General features: G+C 33.0%; 1 protein-coding gene across 6 annotated transcripts in view; it reads right to left on the reverse strand.

The window, feature by feature from the left end:
* The window catches only part of LOC101890862 (protein grainyhead), a 330,664-nt gene that overhangs the window by 89,186 nt on the left and 223,075 nt on the right, over positions 1–18,403 (reverse strand). Inside the window, exon 2 of one of the 6 annotated variants that reach the window (XM_005174729.4) lies at positions 656–1,216. The exons of the other annotated variants lie outside the window; for them this stretch is intronic. Coding sequence (XP_005174786.1) covers positions 656–1,216 — 561 coding nt within the window. The remainder of the gene's footprint in view (positions 1–655; positions 1,217–18,403) is intronic. 6 annotated transcript variants of the gene reach the window in all.

Consider the following 18,403-nt stretch of genomic DNA (forward strand, 5'->3'; position numbering starts at 1 on the left):
TATATCTATGTTCTATAGAAGACCTTGCGGTCATCTACGCTCCATAGTAGACCTTGAGGTCATCTATGCTCCATAGAAGACCTTCAGGTCATCTGTGCCGTATGGAAGACCTTGAGGTCACCTATGCTCCATAGAAGACCTTCAGGTCATCTATGCCGTATGGAAGACCTTGAGGCCATCTATGCCGTATGGAAGACCTTAAGGCCATCTATGCCGTATGGAAGACCTTGAGGTCATCTTTGCCGTATGGAAGAATTTGAGGTCATCTATGCCGTATGGAAGACCTTGAGGTCATTTATGCCGTATAAAAGACCTTGAGGTCATCTATGCCGTATAGAAGACCTTGAGGTCATCTATGTTGTATAGAAGACCTTGAGGTCATCTATGCTGTATAAAAGACCTTGAGGTCATCTATGGCCAATAAAACATTTAAAATATATAATTGAATTATGTGGAATTATTTCCAAACTACTGCATAATTTTACATTATCTTCACTTTTACCCTTCATCTGGGTTATCCTCAAATGCGGGGAATCAGTATGGCATTAAAATATGTCAAAGAAAATTTAAAATATATAATTATTAAAAAAATATATATATATATATTTTTTTTTAAATATGTGACCTCCATATCTCACGGCCCCCTAAAACTTACCTCCAGTGTAGCTCAGCCTCTGCCGTGGCAGCATCCTTTTCGGGCATTTTGTAATATTCATAGACAAAGGATGTGGTGCCATTGGAAGTTTGGACCTGATGCAGCTGTGGTGTACCCAAGGCACTTAAATTAACCGAACCCGATGAGGTTTCAATTAAATGTTGATGTTGTTGTTGCTGCTGCTGTTGATGATCATGATCATGGTGATGATGTTGCTGCTGCTGGAGACCATTTCCATTTTGTTGATCATCCTGCTGTTGTTGTTGCGCATGGTGACCATGATGATCCTGATCTGTGGGTGATAGACTGAGCAATGTCTGCTGTGATCCAGCCGAGACCACTGTGGTCAGTTGGGGATGTTCAAAATAGCGGGATGATACCGAGGATGCTGGTATCTGATAGGTATTGCCATTGTGTTGATGTATGATAACCTCATGGGGTGAACTTTGATGATTCGAGGAAGACATGGTAAGGGTTTGGGCTTGTGACGATGGCGTGGCAGGTGGTGGTGAGGCGGCATTTTGATTCAGAGCATCACCATTGGTTAGGACCGTACGGCGTCTAAAGGGTTTAAGTGGTCATGTTATTTTTAAATACGAAAAGGCAGTGTTTTTATTTCATTAAAAGAAATAACCCAAACTTAAGTGTTTTCCGGTGGCAGTTTCTTTTTTTTCGTTTCTTCCAAAAAAAGTGAGCAATTAACTATCAAAATATTGCAAGTTTTATTTTTTCGTTCCAAAAAAAGTGTTAAAAAGCAAAAATGTTAAAACTTATTTCACACGCTACCTTTTTGGTGTTGGTCTCACTAACCCCCGTGAAAAGAAAAGGAAACAAAAATTATTATTTTTTTCATGTGTTTTTTTTTTCTAGCGCCAAAAAATAACACGAATGCCGACAAAAGGAAAGGGAAGTCCACAAAAAATTATGCAAATTTTCTTTTTCTAAATGCCGGAGTTCATGATTGTCTTAAGGGTTGAATTTGAATTTTTATTATTGAAATCTGATAGCAGGATAAGCTTGTCGGCTATAAAGAAACAGGAGCTCGTTGTGTGGCGTCATCCTTTGAGGGAATGCAACATAGGCAGCACGCACATGTGTTCAATATTTTGTCGTTTGTTAAATCATTCGTAAAAAAAGATTGTTTTATTACAACGTAAGGAGAACTCTGTAACCAAAAGAGGCCTGTCTTGAAGGTAGAGGGATAAAAAAGGCAACTTCTTCCCTTGTTATTATTTTTGCCATGAGGAAAAGAAAATACAATAGAAAGTTTAAACCATTAAATGTCAACACATAATTTAGTAGCGGAAAAAGGCAACGGAAAGAAAGGGATTAGTGTTATTACAAAGAAGAATGAAAAGAAAGGAAGTAACATTTGAAATCATCATGAAACGGGACCACACAAATGCCAAAGAGAGCATAATATTATATGGCATTTCTTATAGAAGATTCCAATAGTTCTTCTCTTGCCAGGGAAGTAGAAAAAGTAATTTCTTAAATTCTCCTACGCCTTCTCATAAAATACCAAATGACTCTGAGAAAAACTGAAAAGGACATTTTATTCCATTGCAGGCCTTACCAATGTGGTATGTCTTATAGAGGTCCTAGAAGTGGATTTTTATTTTATAAAAGACCTAAGACAGATATTTCAGCCCACAGACGATTTTTGGAGGTCTTCTATTTTATAGAAAAACTGTTCAAACCTTTCAACTTCTGAAAGTTCTTGATAGGAGGACATATTCTATAAAATATCTTAAAAAGGCAATTTTTTTCCAGTCGAAGTCCTTGAATAGGCCTTTATTGATCTTCTTCTTAAACTTTCAAAGGCTTTCTTGGAATTCTTTAAAGGCCTTTTTTTCTATAGAAGACCTTTTATTCAATACAAGAGAAGACTTTAAAAGTGCGTTCTTTTCTTTAAAATAACTTAAAAAGGCCTCTTTTCGACAATTTAAAAAATCCTTTTTAAAAAATTGCGTAAGAGATCTTCTATTCTGCATTTAAAGATCATATCAACGGAAGACCTTAGAGTTCTTCTGATCTATGGACACCTTTGAGGATCTTCTTCCATAAAGACAAGGCTTTTCTTTTCTATAGGCCACTTCTAGAAGTCTTCTCTTGTATAGAAGTCCTTCATAAGTACTACTTTCTATGGAACGCCTTCAGAGATTTTATTTTTATTGAAGACCTTTCGAAGGCTTTTCTTCCTCTCTTCTCTCCAAAGAAAACATTTGAAGATCTTATTATTTTATATAAGACCTTTGAGGGTCACCTTTTCAAGAGAAGACTTTTGGAGTTCTTCCATTCTAGAGAACAGCATTGAAAGTCTTCTCTGCTATAGAACACATTTGGAGCTCTTCTTTTCTGGAGAAGACCTTTGGAGGTATTCTTTTCTAGGGAACACTTTTGGAGGTTTTCCTTTCCAGAGAATACCATAGGAGGTTTTATTTTCTAGATAACACTTTTGGAGGTACTTCTTTTCCTTTGAAGGCCTTCTTTTTTAAAGAAGACATTTGGAGGTCTTTTTTTCTGGAGAACACTTTTTCCAGAGAAGACATTTGGAGCTCTACTTTTTTAGAGAAGACCTTTGGAGGTTTCTTTTCTACCAAACACTTGTGTAGGTCTTCTTTTCTCCAGAAAATCTTTAGAGGCCTTCTTATCAACTTTTCTATAGAGACCTTCGAATACCTTTCTTCATATAGACGAACTTAAAAGACTATATAAGACCTTTGAGGGTCTTCCTTTCAAGAGAAAACCTTTGGAGGTCTTATTTTTTTGAGAAGATCTTTGGAGGTATTCTTTTCAGATAAGACATTTGGATGTCTTCTTTTCTAGAGAAGACCTTTGGAGGTCTTCTTTTCTTGAGAACACCCTTGGAGGTCTTCTTTTTTTATAGCAAACCTTCTTATCAACAGAAAATCTATAGTGTTCACCTTTTCTATAGAGACCTTCGAAGATCTTTCTCCTTATTTTTTTATAGAAGTTTTCTAAAAGTCTTAGTGTCAATAGAATGTCTTTATAGATTTTTTATGGAGGACCTTTAGAGAGAGTGTTTCTTTTCTATACATTTTCTTCTTTCCTATAGAATTGTACTTAATTGCACTTATTTTCCTAAGAAGACATTTTGAAATCTTCTTGTTACATAAGACCTTTGGCCTCTTCCTTTAGAAGGGCGTTAGAAGTCAATTTTTCTTCTAGAGGACCTAATATGCCTTTTTTCTATAGTTATACTTATGGGGGTATTCCTTTCATTAAAAACCGTTATAGGCCTAGTTTTCACAGAATAGATCTTCTTTTTCTATAGAAAGCATAAATAATTACTTTTCCCTATAGGATGCTTTCAAAGTTTTTTTGCGGAAGATCTTTAGAGGAAGGTTTCTTTTCTATTGGAAATCTGCAGGGGTCTTCTTTCCTATAGAGTGCCATAAGTGTTCTAATTTTTCTTAGAAGACATTTACAAATCTTCTTTTTATGACTTTTTGGGTTCTTCTTCTTTTCTCTAGAAGACCGTTAGAAGTATTTTTTCTTACAGACGACCTCGTGTGTATTTTGTTCTATATTTATAGGGGCATACTTTTCGGTAGAAAACCATTAGAGGTCTCCTTTTCCACATAAGGTCTTTGCAGGTCGTCTTTTTCTATAGAATACATTAATAATTATTTTTATTTATAGGAGGCGTTTATCTGCCTACCTTATTATGGCAAACCTTTAAAGGACTAGATATTCTTCACAAGACCTTTGAAGGTCTCATTTTTATAGAGGATCTTTAACTGTATTTTTGTCTGCAAAAATATATTGGTCTTCTTTTTAATGGAAGACTTTTTGATGTCATCTCTTGTATAGAACATTTTCAGAATTATTTTATCTAGAGGACCATAATATTCTTGTTTTTTCCTTGTACAACTTTAGAAGGTTTCTTTCCTATAGAAGACTTTTAAAGGCTTTCTTTACTATAGAGGTCTTCTTTTATGTAGAACATCTTATTTTTTCTAGTAAATCTTCAGTTTATTCTAAAATATCTCTAGACGCTTATGTCGTTAGTAGACCTTTGGGCCCTTTTTACAGTAGCCGTTTAGAGGTATTTTTCTATGAAAGACCTGGAGATATTCTTTGTTATATTTTACGACAATAAAACAGCCTTAAAGGACTCCCATGGAATATACGATAGATAGATATCGCACATGGGTGTCCTTTAAGGCTCTTTTATTGTTGTAAAAATTAGTAAAATACTAAAATGATTTTTTCAGATTGCTCCTTGTACCGCATTGTAACTGTTTCCAAATCATAAGACTAGAAGATGTGAAGCAATTTTTATATATGTATGTTACCTCTAATGATTAAAATCTTGTCTTGTGTATCAAAGAAACACACTTTCAAACATTATTTGTTTTAGAAGAGAAGCAAAAAAAAAAAAAAAAAACTAAAAACAATACCAAAGATGACAGGAACAAAAGAAGACTAAATAATCTTACTTAATTGTTATTAATACCTTTTTTAGAATCTTTGTTTCTCTGTCAGAATTTCAGGCAAAAGTCATAAATTGTGCAAAATTATTTCTTTTTTTTTCGTTAATTTTTATTAACTTTTTTCCATTTCATTTGCTTTCGATTATAAATGCACAGACATAAGTCTATACAAAAAAAAAAAAAAAAAAAAAAAAAAAAAAAAAAAAAACATTAATAAATTGTTGATGTGTTTTTTGTTTCAACAAAAAAAAATTGTTGCTAAATTAAAACAAACACCACTACACGTGTAGAACAAAACAAAAACCACACGACGACGTACAGTCAGACACATAAAAATACATTTTAACAAAAATTCTGTGTTTGTGTTGTATTCTGTTCATCATTATTCAATAAATTATAAATTTTTAGCACAGGTTTAACATTTGACATTTCCAATTTGATTTACTTAATAAACGCAAATTAACTGCATTAAAACAAACACTCACACACTCGCACGCCTGCTTGCATGCACACAAAACACATCGAATTGAATAAACAACAACAAAGATGATGCCAATGCAAATTTTTTTTTCTGCAGTAAAAGGAGACGAAGCTTTCAAGCATTTCTAAAAGGCACCTGCTAAAATATTCTTTTCAAAATCGAATCGAATCGATTTCGATTTTTGATTTAAATTTTTATAACCGCAGTTGTTGTTATGGAAAGATTTTGTTTTGTTCTTCCAGAAACTTGTTTGGATTTCGATTTTATGTTTTAATTACCGCTAATACCAATAAATATTGGCAGCATGGCTAAAATCCCAAAGCCAAAAATAAAAAAAAGTGATTCTATATTTCAGCAAATTCCATACAAGTTTTTAATGAAAGTGAAATGTAGGTCTTTCATTTGAAACAAAAAAAAAAAAAAAAAAAAAAAAACAGCAATGTATGCCAAGAAGACCACAACACAAAACTTACAAAACCAGCTACACAAAATTAGGTAAGGTTGAGATTTTTTCTGGATGTTCAAGTCAAAGAAATCAAAATAATCAATGCAAAATCTCTGGCGTGCCGGAAGATGGGATTTGAAAATATTAATTTGTAAAATGTCAGGAGGGATTTTTTTTATAAAATTAAAATCGACACATAATTCAGCACATTGTCGAGGGATGGTAGTTTAAAGGAATGCAATTTTCAAGAAGAAGAATTTAATAACATCGAAAAAGCGATGACAATTAAGGGGGCCATGTTATTGTATTGACTATAGTTGTCATAAAGTGCGGGGTTTGGGGAGGTTCTAGAAAGATTTTCTTTAGGGGAATAGAAATTTCACAACTCATTATAAAAAATCTGCTTCTTATTTTTTGGGTCGAAAATTCCATAAATTAGCGAACGCCTTATTAGTCTCTTAGACTCGGAAAAGTATACAGATTTGGTATATCATGTACACAGATTTTTACCGAATTATTTTTTTGCTATTGGAGACCGAGATGACTGCCATAAAAACTGTTTTAAAATAGAAAATTTGCTCAGAAATTATAGAAAATGCCGGATATTAGAGGAATAAAGCAAAGATAGATTAGCACATACTCCTGTCACTTTCAGCCAACATAGGATGATGTTAAGGACCCTAATTAAAACCACAATGTAAGATATATTTAAAATTTAAAGATTATAGGAAGATGCTATAAAATCTTGCGAAAAAAAATCCAAGCAATTCTCAAGATTTAAAAAATTGGCTTATCCTCGAAAAAAAGGAAAAAAAATAATTTAGGTGTTTAGGAACCCTCCGTTTTGTAACACGTCGAAATATATATATTTTAGCCTTTTAGAGGTATTTTTCTATAAAAGACCTGGATATATTATTTATTATATTTTACGACAATAAAAAGCCCTTAAAGACTCCCATGGAATATACGACAGATAAATATTGTTTATATGCTGTCGTATATCCCAAGGGAGGTCTTTAAGGCTGTTTTATTGTCGTAAAATATAACAAAGAATATCTCCAGATCTTTTATAGAAAAATAAATCGAAAAAAATCCGTTTGTAACACGTCGAAATATATATTTTAGACCTCCATCTGTGGAAATCACTCCAGCTTCCGAACGAGGTTGATAAAGGTAGGTTGATAAAATTTTACTCAGATTTGAGTTTGTTCTGCAGGACTTTTGGTATTGAAAATGGGATATACAGCGTGAGATGAAGAAATATAAGATATACAGCGTGAGATGCAAACAACTTTAGACTACTGCCATTTCCTAGCCACTCGTCCGACAGCTGTTAAAATTATTCCAGTGACAGCTCATTATATTGTTTACAAGCGTAGAAAAGCATTTTATTGAGAATTTTCCAGAAAAAAAGTTATTCGTGATGGAATTCAAGCGTGATAGTGTGATTTCTTTGCACTTGGCTGGAAAACTACAAGTGGCTATCGTTAGAGCACTCCAGCATTTAAATGTGAATACATCTTTTGTGTCTCGTACCATCGCTCGTTACCGTGATACTGTAAGGAACTGGAAGTGGACGGAAGAAAACAGCAACATCAGCAGAAATGGTTCGAAAAGTAAAGAATCGACTTCATCGGAACCCGCGTCACAGTGGCTGGAAAAATGGCTCGTGCGCTGAACATATCTCAAAATATTTCATTTGGCAAATATTGAAAAATGAGCTCGGTGTAAAGCCAATGAAATTCCAAAAAGTGCAAGAATTTACACCGCAACAGAAAGAAAATATGCTCAAAAGAGCTGAAGAGTTTCTTCGCTTGGCCGAAAGTGGTGAACTGCCGAATTTGGTTTTCTCCGATGAGAAAACATTCGTTGTCCAGCAGTTTGTAAACAATGAAAATTTTGACGTGTTCACTTGCCAAAGAGGTCAGCTGATAATGTGCCCCTTCGATTGGCCACCAGAACTCAAGCGCCGGCCATGTTGGGCCGCCATAACAGCCGATGGTCGCTTTCCGCTCGTATTAATCGACCGTGGCATCAGAATAAATGACGAATATTATTGCGAAAATATTCTAGCGGGTGTATTAAAGCCTTGGGCACACAAAAATTTTGGCCGCAGATCTTGGGCATTCAAACAAGAATGGTTACAAAATGAGGTTCTTCGCTTCATTTCCAGCATGGCCACCAAAATCTCCGGATACCAATCCGTTGGACTATTGTGTCTGGAGTATTTTGGAAAGCAATGTTGGCACTAAAAAATACCAAAGTGTCGATCACCTCAAGCAAGCGTTTCGCCGGGAATGGGTCAAAATACCGCAGAGCAACATTCGGGCAGCGTGTGACGGTTTTATTGGCCGTTTGAAGGCCATAATTCGTGCCAAAGGTGACAAATTCGAACAAATCTAGACTTATTCTAAAATGTGATGCTATTTCCGACATTTTTTGTAAAAAAACATCTCCTTTGTTTTTTTCCTGTACCTCTCAATTTGAGAAATGGTTCTACAAGACCGTGGCATCTATCCTGTGAAATGAAGGCTTTAATAATTTTCAGAAAATTTATTCCGAATACTTTGGAGATATGAAGACCAAGTGCTTTAAAGCTCCATCAGAGGAAACGTATACAGATTGTCAGGACTAAGTTAATGTAACATCATATAAATATGTTGCATGGATGCATACACTTTCCTGGGCCCACACGACCGGCAACCTAAAATAAGGCCAAATAATGCAAATAAAATAAAAATAAAAAATTTGAATTTTTAATTAATTAACATTTCATTTATAAAGAATTTCAGACTTTAAATCAGACTTTACATGGAAATCGAAAGTACCTGAGATCTTTTTATTTTATCCATAGTTAAGAGGCAAACATATTTTCAAAATATCAAAATCGTGACGGATATAAACAAATTTGCTATCAAATGTCATTGGAATTAAATAATTTATGTGTCGTTAATGTTTCGCAGGGGGGAGAATAAACAAATCTCCAAAGAATTTGTTATCATAAATTCCAACATACATTTTATTCGAATATATTATCGATTATATATTACCTTATAACCAAATGTATGTGTGTGTGTGTTCATGGTCAATATAGAATTCTTTGGAACCAAGAAAAATAATATTAATTTTGTTATTTTTTTATTTTTTGACTTCAGATGGACATTGGAATTTTGTGTAATGTTTGACACAGATGTGTGGTGCAAAAATATTTCTGCTCATGTTTGTGTCTTAAGTCTTTAGTTATGCCTTACATTGGCTGTCATATATCATCTAGAGAGTGTTTGCTAAACATATAGATTTACATACAACAACAACACCACGCTGTTCGCCTTTGATATGGCAAGTAATAATCGAGTTTGTGTCTTAAGTCTTGTGATTTGCCTGAAATTACCACCGTACTCCGGCAGCGACTCAAACAAACGGTGATTATTGGCAAACATTTAATTTTTTTCTGCCAAGTTTTATGGCTCACAGCCACAATTGCTAATTTCTTGTAATTTTCGCGCTACACTAATCAAGCAATTTAATATGGCTTCACAAAAAAAAAATGACTTTGTTTCTAAATCGGCTTAGTTACTTAGTGGTGACTCGGTAAGTATGCTAAAGTTCAAAAAACTGTAATACTTGGAAGGCAGAATTGCTAGAATTTTTACTAAAAAAACAACGAATTACAATTTACCTTAATTCTTTTTGATCGCTGTGAATGGGATTTTCACAAAAAAAAAAAAAAAAAAAAAAAAAAACAGCGAAGCAGCGAAATACTTTGATACTTAATCACTTGATAAGTCAATTAAATCTACTTATTTATGCATCATCGATCATTTCGTTTACCATTTTTTATTTTACAACGTTGAAAATTTTCGTGCAGCCGCCACGCCGGCAATCTGCAATGGTTTATAATTAAAGAATCTTGGCTCTGTAAGATTTTACATACAAACATGATCAATCATTATTAGCCATAGAGTTTAATAAAGTATTCGAATTTTTCCTTTCGGCCACAAGAAACAAGGTTACAGCATTAAGAAAAAAAAAACCTTTCATTTTTCCTCATTTCTCTCGTCTTCTCCCCTTCCCGAACCACCAATCAACCAACCAACCGAATAATGATAAATCACACGGAAGTGCGTATTTTACATATGTCAAGTGTATACGGCGACTATGTTTAATTGTCAGTTAATTGTGAATGGATTTTATCAGCAATCTTTTTTTTTGTGGGGCTAGCTATGCGGTGTTGATCGCTCTCAAAATTGTGTTGTACACACGTATGTGTGTGTGCGTCACCTTTTAACCTTGAATTTGTTATTTATTAACAACAAAACAACCTAAAAAAACTGTATCTTACAAATAATGTCATACTCAAGTGTGCGTGCGTGCTTGGCTTGTTTACACTTCCCCCCCCCCTACTCCTTTGACGCCCCTAATGCATTGATTCATTGTCCATTATTATTGTTGTTATTATTATTTTATTTTTTTAAATAATTTTTTCCATTAATTTCTTTGTTATGAAGTTCGTTATTTGCTTTGGTCCGCAGAAACGTTTTTCTTCTCAAGTTTTGTTTTTTTCTCACACTCACAACAAGTGTGAGATATGTAAGTATGTTGGAGTATGTGTGTGTGAGTGTGTCGGTATGTTTGTTTGTCTAGTGGAATGAATGAATTCAATATCAAAAGTCATCGTTTGTTCAAAAGTTTAATCAGCATTGGTAATTTTTAATTGCAATAACCAACATACATCGTTTAATTTTTTTTTATATTTCAAAGCGGCAATTGCTCTATGGACAGCAGCTCCAAAGCATTGTGAATTGATCGGTAATGATGACACTGGTCTACAAAAATTGGGAGGTTGTTAGAAAAAACAAAATTAAAAAAAAATTAAAAAAAATCTTTGAAATATTTTGATTTGGGAATGGAACTACCTTTTGGTGGATGTGTGATCTATAAATTTGAAGTAGAAAACGATGCAATTTTATGGTGATGTGTTCGTGGATCTCTGAGGCCTTTACAATTTTGGACAGTATTTTAGTGTACCTCCCAGGAAAATACAATATTTAAAAAAAAAATATTTTATAGAATTTTAAGGCCCACCAAATTTTAGCAATAAATTTTCGTAGGTCTCTGAGACCCACAAATGTTCGCAATAAATTTGCGTGGGTCGCTGAGGCCCATTTTTTCTTTTATAGATTTTTTTCTTTTTCAATGGGAATTGTTCTGAAAACCTCAGAAGCCTTTACGACCTTCGAAGCCATAAATTCGAATCAATATTTTTCCAGTTTTCAGATATAGAGCCTATAATTTTCGCTGCCTTCTCAGGGTTACCAAAGTTTTTAGAAAACATTTTCAGAACTCTTTGGACGTTGGCTTCTCAGGCTAATCGGCGTTTTTAGAAAAAAAATTCAGAGACCTCTATGGGCTGGATTTTCAGACTTACCAAAGTTTATAGAAAACATTTTCAGAGCTCTCTGCGGATTACATATTGTATTAAGAAAATGTTTTTGACCTCGTAAGTATAAAAAATAAATCGAGAAAAAGAACGCAGAAATCTGAGACTTACATTTTTCTTAAAAAATGTCATAATATTTTCGTTGTCGTACGTGGCCTTTAAATGTTTATAAAAATAATTTTAGAAACCTTAGTTTTTGTTGAAAATTTTTAATTGGATCTTGAGGTTTACAAATTTCTATAAAAAAGTATAGAAACATTTTGATGTAATTTCAAAAAACTTTTTTAAAGACATCCCATATTTTTGTAGTTCTCCAAAGTCAACATTCGTAAAATACACATGCCTCCTAGGTATATCAAATTTTAAGGCCAAAAGAAATTCTATAGACCTTCGAGAGGTCAAAAAAATGTTGAATATTTGATACGCCTAGATAAAAATGAGCCAACAAATGTAGAAAAGCCTCCGTTGGCAAAAGTTTTTTTAAAAATTGAAGAATGTGAAATTTTGTGAAAAGGTTTATTGATCTCCGAAGTCTATACAATTTAGCAGCACATATTATGTAGTCCTTAAAAGCCAAGAAAGTTTGATTGGACAATTGTTGTAGTCCTCTGAATTTCCGAAAATATTTAGGCCTCATAATTTCCCGAAAAAAAATTATAGGTCTCCGAGGCTGTTGAGTCTGAGCGCTTCAAAATTTAAAAGAAAAAAATGTTTATCCCCTCACGAAACACCCTAAACTATTTAATTGGTCTCCAAGACCTAAAATTCTTTATACCCTCAGTCATATGACCCCAGAGGATATATGTCATTTGATACGACCAAAACGTGTCTCATCGAAATAATGGTTTTAGGCCAAGCTCTCTTTGGACTAAATCCGTTTCAGAACATTTGGAGTTTGTTTGTGTGTCTGGCAAAATGGGACTCATCATAGCCCTCGAAGGGAGTATTCGAACTTGGTACATCGTAATGTTATTCGTTATATCGTAATGTTAGATCGAGTCCGGAGATGGGCTATGTCGGCCCACTCCTTCTGGAACCTTCCTCATAAAATTTAAAATTTTTGGAAGAAAATAATTCATCTTATTCAAAGAGAAAGGAACATTCAATTTTCAAATACTAATATTTTTATGAGTGGCAGGTTAGCTACGAAAATTGACAATATCGGCCCAAAATTTTGAATATTTTTTAACTCTTATAAAAGGGTGAATTAAACCTCCGATGCTCTTCACATTTCACACATCACAATATTTCTACCAACATAAGATCTGGTATAAAGAACGGGTAGAACGGACCACTTCTACTGTTACCTCTCCCCCAAAGGGTCAACATTTTTAATAACCATACAACTTTTAAAATGTAAAATGAGCTTCCAATTCTTTTCAAATTTTACACATCCCAGTATTTCCACTTACACAATATCTAATGTGACTGGGATATATCGGTCCACTCCTTCTGTTACCCTCCCACATAGTGGTTAAAATTTAAAATAAAAACCAAAAAAACGAAATAAGCAACCGATTATTTCTAAACTTTACACATTCAAATATTTTTACCATAGCAAGATCTGGTGTGAAGATGGGATATATCGGTTCACCCCTTCTGGTGCCTCCCCCACATAGGGGTCAAAAATTTTAATAACCATACAATTCATAAAAGATAAAATGATATTCTTTTCAAATTTTGCACATACCAATATTTCCACTAACACAAGGTCTGGTATGAATATGGGATATATCGGTCCACTCCTTCTGATACCTCCCTCACATAGAGGTTAGCATTTTGAATAACCAAAACGCTCATAAAATATCAAATAAGTATCCAATTCATTCTAAAACATGCACATTCAAATATTTCTACTAACAAAAGATTTTTTTGCGAAGATAGTAGATATCCGGTTCACTCCTTTTGGTACCTCCCTCACAAAAGCGTCAAAATTCTGAACAACCAAAATGAAAACACATCCCAATATTTTTACCATAGCAAGATCTGATGTGAAGATGGATATATCGGTCCACTCCCTCAGGTACTTCCCCCACAACGGGTCAAAATTTTGAATGACCATTAAGCTCATGCAACGCGCAATTTGCTTCTGATCTCTTTTACACTTGGCAAATTCCAATATTTTTATGAACACAAGGTCTGTTGTGAAGATGAAATACATTGAAACCCCATTCTGGTACCTCCCCCAGAAAGGGGGCAATATTTTGAATAACCAAAACCCTCATAAAATGCGATTTATCCTAGTCTTCCTAAATTCCAATATTTCTCCTAACACAAGATCTGTTCTGAAATTTGTAGTTGTCGGTGAACTCCTTCCCCCACAAAGGCTTAAAATTTTGATTAAGAATTTTTCGCTTGAAATTGGAAATAAATATTCGATTTTTTAATTACCACATATCTCATATCAAGTGAATGGTGTAGTAGTTATAGTCCAAATCTGGCACGTTGTTATATAATTTTTCAGCCTTATGTTAGATATGAAATGAAGAATATTGGCTCACTCCATTGGAACATCTCCCGTAAAGGGTCAAAAGTTTAAATAATCATAAGGCAAGTCAAGAAATATTTAAACAAACGAACACTGGCTGAGAAAATACATCTCCGACTTATACTTTTTAACTTGTAGGTATATTTTTTTTCTCTTATCCCTACTATTCTTCCGATCGCAAGCTAGTGTTTAATAGACCGAATAAATACAATGCTCAACACCGCTGCTTTATTGCCAACATAATTCTCAGGTACATCTAAAGTACATGGACCGACGACAAGCAGCCACAGCAGCAGTTATGGTTATTGTTGCTGGTATTTTTCTTCGGCAACAACATCAATAACCGAAAAAGAGAAACAAAAACTTAAAATACCCACTGATCTTTTCGAAGCATTTTTGTTTGATATCATTCTGTGTTGGTGTGATCCAACTTGGACTCCAAATGTATCTGTCCATTCCCCCCACTTTTCGTATTATTGGCATGCGTTTAAATGTTTTGTCTGCGAGTGTGAATGTGTGTGTTCGTTTTCATTTAAACTGCAGTCAACGTACGTGTGTCCTTCGGTTTTTTGTTTGTTTGTTTTGTTGTATTCTTTTAATTATATAAATCTTATCATTTCATTATTTGTTTCAATTCTTACTAAACTCAAACTCACACACACGCACACATACACTTATATTCTATGGTCAAACTCGTGTGCAATCTTCAAGCTCTCGCAACAAAAAACAAAGCTTTAAATTAGTCGCTGTTTCTGCATTGGTAGTTGTAAATGATTTGTATTAAATTTTTCTGTTTAAGGTATGATAATTTTTTAATTATTTTTTATTGCTTTTGTCACTTGTAATGTCATTTAATAATCCATTCGAATGCACACACACACATACACACGCTGATATGTGTGTTAAATTGCTGGGTAATTTTTATTTTTGAATTGCTCGATAATGATCCGCTATGATTGTAACTGTTTTATTGTTTTGTTTTTTTATCGGTCTAGTTGTATTAGCCTTCTTTGTTGGTTTTTTTTTTTTTTTTTTGTCATAACTACCCTTTTTAATTTGAGCCAATACTTGGAAATTGCTATGAGTCATTTTGTTATTTAGTCGTATTTAAATTAATAATTTATTCACAATTTATTATTGTTTAATTGTGGTTGTTGCTTATGTGTGTGTATTGGTTTTCCTACTTGAAATATATATTTTTTTTTGTTCGTTCATTTTGCCGTCAATACGGAATTAGAAAGAATTTTTTTTGTGACATAAATTCTAAAATTTGCATAGATAATCAAGTATTTAGTTTAAAATGTTGACTAATTTGCAAATCATGTCGCCATATTAGAAAATTTCGATATCGAACAAAGTTGCATAATATTATTGTGAGGCAATTAGTTTTGTAAAGGAAGTTTAATTTTTTATTGTTTTCTTGTTCAATTTGATTGATTGAATGACAAATTGTATAAAATTAAAGGTAATTTTTTTTGTTTAAGTGAAGTATCGTAAACATGGAGGTATTATCTGAAAATGTTAGAATAATAAGAAATCTCAATAAAATAAAAAATAGCAGTGTGTAAAGAAAACAATACTATATAATAATAATAATAATAATAATAATAATAATAATAATAATAATAATAATAATAATAATAATAATAATAATAATAATAATAATAATAATAATAATAATAATAATAATAATAATAATAATAATATAATAATAATAATAATAATAATAATAATAATAATAATAATGATAATAATAATAATAATAATAATAATAATAATAATAATAATAATAATAATAATAATAATAATAATAATAATAATAATAATAATAATAATAATAATAATAATAATAATAATAATATAATAATAATAATAATAATAATAATAATAATAATAATAATAATAATAATAATAATAATAATAATAATAATAATAATAATAATAATAATAATAATAATAATAATAATAATAATAATAATAATAATAATAATAATAATAATAATAATAATAATAATAATAATATAATAATAATAATAATAATAATAATAATAATAATAATAATAATAATAATAATAATAATAATAATAATAATAATAATAATAATAATAATAATAATAATAATAATAATAATAATAATAATAATAATAATAATAATAATAATAATAATATAATAATAATAATAATACAGAGAAAAGCCGGTGGATCATAAAAGTAGAGCTAAAAATAGAACACACGTGTACTGGCGATTTAAAAGTTCACATCTCAAAGTAACAAATACAGAGGGAGCTAGTTCTGCTCTGTCCTATACTTTTCAAAATTTTTGGATTAGGAATTCTTGAAATCCTCACATTATGGGTATATAGTGCCTTTCGGCAATATTAGAGGAATCGCACAGGGATAATTTGAGTGAAAAATTTCAACTCTCAAGTCAGCTATCAAAGTGGTCTTTTTGATCCCTTTCTCAAAATATAGTTCGAAACTCCCTGTAAACGTGGTTGTAGCAAGCTAACATATTCTTCAAAATGATTTGCCATAAAATTGAAACAGGGTGAGATAAAAAAAACTGCAACAAAGTCAAAAGCCATAATTTTTACATTTTTTTTAATTTTATTGAATGAAAGCAAAATATGTCGGAAATAGCATCCAATTTTAGAATAAGTTTAGATTTGTTCGAATTGGTCACCTTCGGCACGAATTATGGCCTTTACACGGCCAATGAAACCGTCACACGCTGCCCGAACGTTGTTCTGCGGTATATTGGCACATTCCCGGAGAAGCGCTTGCTTGAGGTGATCGACACTTTGGTATTTTTTAGTGCCAACCTTGCTTTCCGAAACACTCCAGACACAATAGGCCAACGGGTTGGTATCCGGAGATTTTGGGGGCCATTAAGCGCTGGAAATGAAGCGAGAAACCTCATTTTGTTACCACTTTTGGGTGGCGCATGCTGAGTGCGATGCGGTTGAGCCCTGTTCAAGGTCTGCGGACAAAATGTTTGCGTGCCCAAGGCTTTAATACACCCTCCAGAATATTTTCGATAATATTCGGCATTTATCCTGATACCACGGTCGAGCGGAGAGTGGCCATCGGCTGTTATGGCGACCCACACCATCACCATGGCCGGCGCTTGAGTTCTGGTGGCCAACCGAGTTCTGGTGTTTACAACTGCTGGACAACGAATATTTTCTCATGCGAGAAAACCAAATTCGGCAGTTCACCCTTTTCGATCAAGAGAAGTAATTCTTTAGCTCTTTTAAGTCTATTTTCTTTCTGTTGCGGTGTAAGTTCTTAAAACTTTTTGGAATTTCAATGGTTATACCCCGAGCTTATTTTTCAAAATTTGCTAATATATGGAGCTATCACTGGAATAACTTTAACAGCTGTCGGACGAGTGGCTTAGAAATGACAGCAGTCTGAAGTTAGTTGCAGTTTTTTCATCTCACCCTGCAGTTTGAGATATATTTCCCCTTTAATCGACAGAAATCTTTAAAATACATTTAGAATCATCCAGAATCATTGCTAATATCGGTCAACCTTTTAGAATAGCCCCCATTTTTTACCAATAATTCTGGATGTATTTCAACGATCTCTGTCAAATTTCAAAGCTCTATCATCAATCTTATTTCTGGTTACTATACAATACAAAGACAAAATAAGTAAGAAAGCAGCTAAGTTTGGACAGACCAAACTTTTAGTACACTCTTCCTTTTGAAAGGAAATTGAAAAATTTCAAAAACTAGAAATTTCGTTTAAATTATGACTTTTATTCGGAGGGTATACGAAGACGTGGACCTGCATAAGTAATTTTTTGTCATAAGCTGTAGTACCCATTAAAATTTTCAAATATGAAATTTGAAACAATTCTGTTGAATAATTTCGGTAAAATGATAAAAATACCGTATATGGGGGCTATACGAGGACGTAACCTTTATACAGGGGCTATACGAAGACGTGGACCTGCATTCGACATTTTAGGCATAGACGGTAGACTATACCCATTACAAACTTCAAATACGCTATTTGAAACAATTCGGGTGAATAATGGCGCTAAAATCTTGAAAATACCGAACATCGGGAGGTACCGTTATATGGGGCTATACGAAAACGTGTACCGACACCTGCCTACTGGCAAAATACACATGTCATCATTTGACGCTGATCCAGAATATATATACTTTGTAGGGTCTATCATAAATATTTCGAAGTGTTACAAACGGAATGACAATATACCCTCCATAGAATGGTGGAGTTTATAAAAATGTCCATCCTAACGACTTTAAGCCATTTTGGACGTGAGGCTCCATACACCTTCAGCCTAACATGAAAATTTCCAAAATCTAGTTTCACTAATATAAAATCATAGCCAAAGACTCCAAACCATTTCCTTTTCTCTTTTTCATTTCAAAATTCACTTCAAATTTCTATGAAATTGAA

Source organism: Musca domestica, unplaced genomic scaffold (assembly GCF_030504385.1).
Source record: "Musca domestica strain aabys unplaced genomic scaffold, Musca_domestica.polishedcontigs.V.1.1 8, whole genome shotgun sequence".
NCBI lineage: Eukaryota > Metazoa > Arthropoda > Insecta > Diptera > Muscidae > Musca > Musca domestica.